This window comes from Impatiens glandulifera, chromosome 3 (assembly GCF_907164915.1).
Source record: "Impatiens glandulifera chromosome 3, dImpGla2.1, whole genome shotgun sequence".
NCBI lineage: Eukaryota > Viridiplantae > Streptophyta > Magnoliopsida > Ericales > Balsaminaceae > Impatiens > Impatiens glandulifera.
In genome coordinates, this window is record NC_061864.1 from 51,908,061 (window position 1) to 51,918,340 (window position 10,280).

At 29.3% G+C, this 10,280-nt stretch overlaps 1 protein-coding gene across 1 annotated transcript; it reads left to right on the forward strand.

The window, feature by feature from the left end:
• Window positions 1–2,345: 2,345 nt before the first annotated feature.
• LOC124931825 (SH3 domain-containing protein 2-like) lies at window positions 2,346–9,872 on the forward strand. The gene is made up of 10 exons (XM_047472398.1): window positions 2,346–2,640; window positions 4,698–4,814; window positions 5,759–5,828; window positions 5,946–6,097; window positions 6,608–6,709; window positions 7,837–8,037; window positions 8,161–8,223; window positions 9,082–9,255; window positions 9,337–9,411; window positions 9,490–9,872. Exons 1-10 carry the CDS (start codon window positions 2,581–2,583, stop codon window positions 9,607–9,609), a joined length of 1,134 nt encoding a protein of 377 aa, XP_047328354.1. The 5' UTR covers window positions 2,346–2,580; the 3' UTR covers window positions 9,610–9,872.
• Window positions 9,873–10,280: the final 408 nt, after the last annotated feature.

Below are 10,280 nucleotides of genomic sequence, written 5' to 3' on the forward strand. Positions count from 1 at the left end.
CTGAAATTCAATAGTTAAATTAATTAAATAAATCTTTTATTTATTTTTAAATATCACTTAGATAATTAGTTAACGACGTTTAAAACTGTTAAAACAAAATATTCGTTTTGTATAATTTTAACCATAAGAGATTCAAATTGTGAAGTTTGAAATAAAAGATTAGGAACCTCAATTAACCCAGTATAGAGGCTTAGTCTGGTAATTCGATCTTTATAATTATAATTATAATAAATAATCATAATTTATTTTTAGAAAATTAAAATTTTTATTTAATATAATTAAGTTTAAAAATATTATCTCAATAATTTAGAAAAAATAAATAAAATTTAAATTACAAAATTACCATTCATATTTCTCTCCTAATTTACACAATCATCCACCTATCTACTTATTCATGAGTTTGTTCAACTTATACCCTCATTTCTATGTCTTTCATCCTTCCTTCAAACCCAATTAATCTACATCTATATACTTATATATTAGAGTTCATCTTATCCATTATTTATCTTCATGCTTCATTTTAACTTTAAAAATAAAATAAGTGAGTATTTTTCTTAGATGTGAGAAGAAAAAAAAGAGTATAGAAAGAGAAGAAAAATGAAAAGGTTGGAGTTGAGTTGGGCCCAGCCACTCCAACAACATTTAAATCAAATTTGTTTTCAAACAATCAAAACCAGACATAGAGCTAGTTGGATATACTAGTTTCAAAATAAACAAGCCCAATATATTTTGAGAAAGTTTCTCTATGTGGTAAGCATTAGTGGACAAATGAAAATTCTTCTTATTTCTTTTTAAAATAATTAATTTGTTAGATTTTCACTAGCTTTTAATTTAATTAAGAATAAAAATTAATAAAAAACACTTGGAAAGGGAATAGCAAGTGACAAGTTTTTTTTTTTTATTTTTACAATATGAAACTAACATAATTCTATTCTAACTTAAAATATTTTTAAGTGATAATCAAAATTATATTTTTTTTTATCAGACTATTTTTTGAGAATTGAAATATTTTAATGGTTAAAAAAAATTGTATTTTTATCATATAGATTTAACCGTCAGTGTACTCTAATAAGTAATTTTTTTTATAAGATTAACTATATTTAGGTTATTTTAATGAGAAGTGATAAGGGAGAGAATTTGAGAGGAGGGACGAAGGAAAAAATGACGTGTCACCCCATCATTCACTAAAAACAGGATAAATAGTGAGGGAAATTTTTTTTTGTTATTTTTTCAGTGTGTCACTTTATTCCCTCTCAAATCCTCTCTTCTAAATTCCATCCTAATCATTTCTCTATTTTAATTTTTGAGATCCTGATTTATAAATTAAAAAAATATAAATCAAATTATATATGTAATACAATTTTATAATAAAAATTAGATAAATAAATAAATTTATTCTGAGATTTTGATGATCACAATTTTTAAAACAAAATTTTCAAAATACAATAAAAATGAGATGTGTGAATGAATTGTCATGTTGTTAAAAAAAAATTGAATGTATAAACTATTATACATTTATTTAAGTAATTTTTTTCCTTAATAACATATTAACATTTACATTATCATTTTTTAATAGGATCTAAAAATGAACACTCAATATTATTTATTATAATTAATTTAATCAACATAATTTATAACTTTAAATGTTTGGTTATTCATTAGATGACATCCATATTTTTTTTATATAACTTAAATGAATATTTAACTTTGTTAGATATATCAAATATATCGATAAGAAAGGACAGATATTGACTAAAAAAATAATAATCTTTTTCCCTATATTCTTTCTACTTACATTTTTTTTTCTTTTTCAGCTAACTAATGATTTGATGTCACAATATTTCCCCTCATATTTTCCTCCCTAATTTTCTTTTAAAATTCTCTTCCCAAAAATGTGTCATATTTATGTCTAGATTAGAAACAACAATATTTTTTCATTACAAATTCTTTTTTATAATATATATTAAAATTTTTAACTTAATAACTTTTTTATAAAATAAAAATTAATCAATAACCAATCATGAAATCTAAAATGAAATTATAGTCAACATAGAATAAAATAATTAATAATGAAAGTTTGTAAGTAATTTTTTATTAGATTTTTAAAGATTAAACATTTTTTTAATAATAAAATAATTAAGTTAAAATTTCAAATATATATATATATATATATATTATAAAAAAAAAATTGCAAAGAAAAAATGTTATTGTCTAGTGGTCCTTCTTCTTAAATAAAAAAGAAAAAGAAAATATTTACAAAATTTATAATTTAGGAAAACACAAATGAGCTGTAATTGTGAACTTGTACTAGTATATAACTCCATTTTTCTTTTGTAAGGTTTTGAACTTCATTGGTTGAATTTGGCAAGGGAAATCTCTCATAAGAAGTGTAGGATTACGACTATTTGAGCCTTCATTCCTTCAAGGCGACAAATCTCCGGCGGCCCTTCCCAAGTTATTGAGACCTCTGGTTTCGGAGGATTGTCAAGGAATACTGATCTTCATCTTCATCCTCATCGAAGTCTATTTCGCTCCATTTGTATGCGTTTGTCCTTCTCTCCATAGATCTTATTTCGGCTAATGGAAGCAATTAGAAAACAGGCCACGAAGCTCAGGGAGCAAGTCGCCAGGCAACAACAGGTTATCTCTCTCTACATGTGTACTACTACATTTCCAGATAGATCTATCAATTCGATCTTACAAGTACACATGATAAATATATAGTCGTTCGAAGGTTCTCAATGCGTAGATCCGTTTAGAACTTCAATTAATAGTTTCCATTGTTATTTGCTATTCTCGATTTGCGATCCGTTGTTGATTAGGTTACTGTATGTCAGAATTATGATCTCATATCAGTCTTGTGTTTATGAACTGTATAGATTTATGTTTGTTCTTACTTTCTGTGGAAAATATCTTGTTTAACTTGGCATATGTTGATCTCATTCATGTCTTTAATTGTTATATTTGGGATCCTTGCTTGAATTGTTGCATAGGCAATTACTGTGAAGTTAATTGTGGTTTGTGGACTTCTATTTTTGCTGCTTTACTGGTTTTTTCTATTTCAGAAGTATAATATATTCATTTATGAACTTAATCAATGATATTTAATATGATAGTGCTGTCATTTGCAAAAGTTAGGTTGTCCTTGGAGAGAGTATGTAAGAAAGAACCTATTCAGCCTAGGTGTGGTTGTTCATATTGATTTGTGTTTTAACATATGAGAGATGCAACTTTCTGATGAAGTGGTAGTATGCAGCCATGGGATCAATGAATCCTCTATTATTTAGCTTGAACATCCACATTTTATCATGAAAACAATGATTAACATTCTCTTTGTAGACCTATTGAGTATAATTCCATTTTCAGAGTCATTATATTTCTAGAGAAGTTTTCCCTAATTTTCCATTCCTTTCCTCCATTTTTGTTCTTTGGAACGTTATGTCTATGCAATTGTGTAACATTCTTGTGTTTGCTGCATTTTGGGACAAATCTTAATATACATCTTTTAACTTTTCAAAAGAAAAGAAAATATTCCTAAAGAAGACATCAAGAAATTTGAGTCACAATTCAGTTGCTGTAATACTATTATTGAAGGCAGTAGTCATGTCCCGGTTAATGTTTTTGTGCAGTTATATATTTCTTTTGAAAGATGTAGTTGTTATTTGGAAACATCAAAATGTGTATATGTGAAATAGTATAAACAAAAATCATCATGAACCAAAACACAAACGAAAAAGTGTGCTAAATCCTAAATAAAACTAATGATTGATCATTTCATCGGCAATGTTAAAGACCTCCAAATCAGAGATGTTTTTACCCTTTATAAACGACGAGAAGAAAATGAAGAATAATCCTTTAATTATGTCATGATCGATTGTTTTTCCTTCAAATGTTCTCCTATTTCTTGCTCCCAAAGGGTGGCCAAAATCATCTCCAGTCCTTTTTAAGTTTGGTGAATTTTGCCCAATCAATTCTTTGATCCTAAACTTCTCCAACTGACCTTGGCATAACTTGGTTAATCTTCAGAACTTGACAGATCATATCCCACAATGTTTTACCAATGGGTAAAAAAAAGCAACATATGATAGATATATTCTTGAGAATGCTTGCACAAACATCTACTAGCCATGGGTAAACCCTTTATGTTTGAGCTTTATCTTATGTCACAACCATATTTTTGATTGTTGGCCATGCAAAGAAAGAAAACTTTGTGGGGGCTTTACTTTTTCATATCTCCATCCATGGGAATCTATGAATTGACTCATTTGAGAGAGCTTAGAAATAATCTTTGATCGTGAAAGAATCATTATTTTAAAAGAAAAACCTGTAATTTTTTTTAGTTTTGAGGTTGTGATCAGTTCAACAAAGTTATTAGCGTAAGGCTCTCTCCTTTTTCCTCCATAGTTAACCTCCTTCCCACTAAAGTAATCTCTGATTTTAACCTTTTTGGTCTTAGCAAGATTGAAAAGTGTAGGATTGAAACATATGCCGAAGCAGGTCGGATAGTGACGTTACAGCCTACATGATTTCTCCTTTTACTTAATTTTATTATAATGGTAGTTTTCATTGTTTTAGATAAGTTGTTTTTTTCGCAATTCCATAGTTGTGGCCAAATGTTTACTTAATAGAGATACCTTTCTAGTTGTCTGTGGACTTGCTACTTATTTTTTAACAGTACTAATTTGTTTAAATTTCAGAATGTTCTTAAGCAATTTGGTGGGGGATATGGAGGTTCAGATAATGTTGTTGACGAGGCACAACTCCAGCAACATCAGAAACTGGAGAAACTTTACATCTCAACTCGCACATCAAAGGTTCCAAAACCTCCAACTCTCTGTCTCCCCTCTATTTTTCTGTTTGTGTATAGACTTGGCCTTGTTTGATGATGGATTGATTGTATTTAATCCAAAGCCTTTTTGATCTAGGATTAATTGACTAACCAAATGGCTTCTTCAAATAACCTTGTTTGTTGTAGGTTATTAAAAATTAGGTTTTAGGGTTATTTGGGTAAAATATGTTATGCATATATAATGAATATATATATTTAAATGATATTTTTGTATTTTGGTTGATGATGTGATTGATGAGTAAATTGTTGATTGGATAGTGAGTTGTTTTGAATTAATCTCAAATAACCAACATCAAACAAGTCTTGTTTGATGCAGGTTATTGAAAATTAGGTTATTTGGATAAAAATATATTAATGGTATTTTTTTTTTGAAAAGGTATATTTTATGAAAATGAAACGCAAGAAGCATTTTGAACATTTCATAGAAGGGTGGTGGAGGGTTGGGAAAAAAATAAAAATCAGAGAACAAAAGGAAATGTTAGGTGCCGATAAGATCAAAGAATTCTCATCCCCCTTTTCCTAATAGAAGCAAAAACATAAAACATGAAGCTGTTGATTGATGACTAAGGGTATAAATGTGTATATATTTAAATAGTAAGTTATTTGAAATTTATCTCAAATAACCCACATCAAACAAGGAATAACCCCTTATCCCATCATGATTCACTCCATTATTCATGTCATCAACTAAAGTACCTTCTTAATTTATTTTACAATCTTTTTATAAATATAAAACCACCCTTCTTGTCTTTTCACTTACAATTCGTAGGGCATATCGAACACACAAGGAAACCCAATTAATCTCATATCAAACTCTTTTTTTTTTCAACAAAATCATTTTTTTTAAAATACCTTTCTCAAACAAGCTCCATTTCAGCTTCATTAATGGAGAATTTTTGCTGTTTTCAGCATTTTCAAAGGGATATTGTTCGAGGAGTTGAAGGTTACATTGTTACTGGATCCAAACAAGTTGAAATAGGTATATTACTGCTCTAACCTTGATGTAGTTTACTAGCATTGCAGCATGATTTGGATATTGGTTTTCACGATCTTTGACAATTCAAGTAATAATATGTAATGTGTTCACTGTTCACAGGAACTAAATTGTCCGAAGATAGTAGAAAATACGGGTCTGAGAATACATGCACCAGTGGCAACACTTTGTCACGAGCTGCTGCAAATTTTGCTCGCGCGCGTGCTCAAATGGAGAAGGAACGGGGGAACCTAATAAAAGCCCTTGGTACACAGGTATTATATTGTCTATCCTACTCTATTTTCCTATTGTATTGAGAATATTGACCTTTTAGGCTAGATATCCTTTGCGGTTGCATTTGATAAACTCAAATTAAGCGTTGAATGTTGAATATTGAATACTGATTTTAAGTCTCGAATGAGTTAAGTTAATGCAAAATAAATGCTGAATAAATCAAATAAAATTATCTAAATTTTGAGTATTTATTGTGTAAGTCATTGGATAAACTGTGGAACTAATGTTGAAAGTACTTAATACAAATATTTTACTTTTATAATGGCTTAAGTTGACTAATTTACACAGTTGAAGTTGTCTTTTGGATGCTTTTATTCCATAATAATAAGTTATTACTTGTTATGTTTAACTTAATTTGAGCTGAATCTAACTAATTAAGTAATAATTATAAATGAACTTAATTCAAATAAGTAATTCAATCATTTAAATGTAATGATAAGTTGTGTTATTAAATGAACGCCTTAATTTTAGTTATTGGTACTTCATTATAGGTGGCGGAGCCATTAAGGGCAATGGTAATGGGAGCTCCACTTGAGGATGCTCGACATCTTGCTCAACGTTATGACAGAATGAGGCAGGAGGCTGAAGCTCAGGTATTTTGGTATAAAATTTCTGTATTTTGGCCTCTTTCATTAAACTAATCTTTAAATGAATTTGGAGGATAGAATAGCTTAGATCATTTTTATAATGAAAGAATGAAATCAGGATAAATATAATACCTATTGCAGGTATAATATGATATTGAGCCTATTTGTTGTTATATTTTATGTTCCGGATCATGATCCATAATAATCTACATTTGTTATTATTGTCAAAAATTACAATGATCAATAAAATAAATCTTGGTCATGATCCAGAATGATTAAAAATATGGATCATGATACAAGTATATTCTAAATCATTATCTAAAAAGTAATCTTTATACCAAATAAAGTAACACGTTTTAAATAAATAATCTTTATACAAAATGAAAGGAAAAAATTATTTACTAATTTTAACTTTGGCAATTTTTGAAAAAGATTTGACAAATTATTAGTTTTCAAATAGGCTCATTGTTCTTCTTACTCCGTGTTCTCAAGTAATATCATCTTTAAGCGTCTTTCATCATCTGTATTTTGTTTTGGATAAAAGGGCATACGTAATATATATACATCAACATTGTGAGAAATATATCATAAAAAATCACTAGGATAACTTAAGTGGTAATGGGTCTTACCTGTAGACCTTTACTAAACCCTGGTCACAAAAAAAGAAATATATCATAAATCAATTCCTTTTAGCTGTTCATGCATATATGCTTATTTGATTTAGCTTATTCTTTGGGATTGCGAATAAACTGCTCCAATAGCTTTTGAGCGAATAGCCGTTGTGATCAAGTTGAATCAAATAGGCTTAGCGATTTCTCTCTTATTTTTTCTCTCTATACCACTGGAGCGATTAGCGAAGAAACTGGATTCTATCAAACTTACCTAAGCTATTAGCAAATAAGTTGATCAAACTTACCCTATATTTGAACATTAATGGGACAGTTCATATATATATATATATATATTTTATTCTTTAACATTTTTAGATAAGAATCATCATGCAAAGAAAATCTCATGTAAAGTGACATATTTATTCAAAGAAGAAAGTGCAGAGAAATCTTTAAGACAAAGAATGGTTTATTATTATAGCTGCTTGCTAGATTGTAATTTGGTTCTCTATAAAACCTAGATAGGCTATTGAAGTTTCCAAGCGCCAAGCAAAAGTTAGAGAAGGAATGGGGAACCCAGAAATATTAATGAAGCTTGAAGCCGCTGAAGGAAAATTACATGATCTGAAAACAAATGTGGCAACATTGGGGAAAGAAGCCGCGGCTGCCATGTCAGCAGTAGAAGCTCAGCAACAAAGGTTAACCCTTCAACGACTCATTGCCATGGTAAAAATTAAAAATAGAAAATATTTATGCATTACTCGTGAGAATGAAATTCAATGTTTTTTCTTTGTGATCTCTTCTTATATGAAATTCAATGTTTTTTTCTTTGTGATCTCTTCTTATTAGGTTGAATCGGAGCGTGCTTACCATCAGAGGGTCCTTCAGATTCTTGATCTCCTCGAAGGCGAGGTAGATGCTTAATTACAACTTTGACCTTCATAGTTTTTGTTTATTTGTTAAGTTAAAGCTTACATGAATATGAATACTAGCCAAGTGCATCCAGTCACTAAAAATTAAAATTTCATCACATACAATTAGGACCAATACAAACCATCTCAAGCCATTCTAAATCCAGAAGGCCAAAAAGCACACGATTAAACCTCAATCAACAAATCCTTTTTCCTTTAATGTGCCTAGTTGTCGGTGTCTGGGTAAGCAAACACGCACTTCAACTATTCTCTGGCCTCTAAGGGCACTAGCACATAAACCTACTGAATGAATGTCACTTCAATTTAGGGGCTTTTATTGGGAAACAAACCTAGTGTTAAACTCATTAGATCCATGTTTCTCAACATCTAAACTACCCAGCAAAGCTTATGGCTCAACCCAAAAAAATAAAAAATCTTGGAGAGACTAGCACTACAACTTATTGTCATGATCGTCTTTTAATGTGAAATGAACCTTTTTTTTTTTGGGAAAATGTGAAATGAACTTGATGTTAACGCCATCTGAGTTACCCTACAAATCTTATGCCTTAACCCAAAAAAACAAAAACACTTACACAGTCAAAACTCATTAACATGAATCATTGAACCTACATCTTCATAATCAATTACCAATATAGTTTTCCTCTCAAAATTTCAAATAAGGCCAAATCCGTTTCTTTTTCTTTTTATCAAATCCTTCAGCCAGTTCTTATTAGTTTTTTTACATGTATGGTCAATGCTATATGATATTATGCACTGTTTTTTTTCTAATTTTTCTCTCCTTCAATGTTTTTTTTTTCCAATTCCTCATACCAATCATTTAATTATATATGGTAAATAGATGTTATCAGAGCGACAACGCATTGAAGCAGCTCCGAGCCCAAAAACTGATAGTCCGCCTCGGCATCAACCTCAACCTCCACCTCCACCATATGAAGAAGTAACTGCAGGTGGATATTATGACTCCCCAAAAGATAATGGCAGTTCTGACACCACAAACTATTTCTTAGGAGAGGTAAATGAATTTATAATAAAAATGATTTTTGATGATACTTTTTTCTTCTTTTTGCAAACACATCAATCTCGCTTGTGTCAGGTTATTTATTCGTATCAAGCCGAGTCAGATGTGGAGCTTAGCTTGTCGGTGGGTGATTTCGTAGTTATTCGAAAGGTATGTCAAATACACTTGTTACAACTACTAATTTACTTGCAAGCTTTCTTTCATTGAATAGATTTTCTGGAATATAAGGTATCAAAGTCAGGTTGGGCAGAAGGTGAGTGCAAAGGAAAAGCAGGTTGGTTTCCATCTGGATATATTGAAAAGAGGGAACGAGTACTTGCGAGCAAAGTAGCCACAGAAGTCTTTTAAAAAATGCGAAAAGAATTGCTGGTGAGTATATTTGTGCTTAATTATGCTACTAAACAGAACCTGAGGTTTTTGTTCCATAAAAAAAAATATCAAATAAGTGTGCCATTTATATTATTATGTATCATATATAAATTGAAATATTTATTTTTTGTATGTCAACTTCTAGGTTAAATATTTGTGTACTACTCATTTTGAAATGTTCAAATTTGTATTATTAGAGGTTTATTACCTTTTTTGAATTGATAATATATATTTGTCAACTATCTCTTTATGTTTTGATAAAAAATTCTGATTATACTTCAAGTTTTGGTTTCCCATTATTAGTCTTTTTAGATTTAATTTATTTTTTCTTTAGTTAAAAAATGCTTCTTCGCCAAAGAAATTTGTGAAAAAAAAGTGTTAAGCAGTCGTTGTATTCTTAAATGTTATAAACATAGATGATATGAATAAGGAAAAAGATTAATAAATAAGTTCATATTATTTTGAATCTTTTATAGTATTAGTTAATTTAGAATTCATCGAAGTAAAAAATTGAAGTTTATTTTTTTAATTTTTTTTTTTTCCTCAATATAAATAAATAAATATATATATTCTAGTAACAACAGTGGAGTCATAAAATTTGATATTCCTAGTTAGTACGTGTTGTTGTTATTGGGTAACGAATAAAAATG

Coding starts and splice junctions, on each gene's coding strand:
- LOC124931825 (XM_047472398.1), top strand. CDS start 2,581: ATGGAAGCAATTAGAAAACAGGCCACGAAGCTCAGGGAGCAAGTCGCC. Junction 5,829..5,945: donor ATCCAAACAAGTTGAAATAG/GTATATTACTGC, acceptor CACTGTTCACAG/GAACTAAATTGTCCGAAGAT. Junction 6,710..7,836: donor GGCAGGAGGCTGAAGCTCAG/GTATTTTGGTAT, acceptor AAACCTAGATAG/GCTATTGAAGTTTCCAAGCG.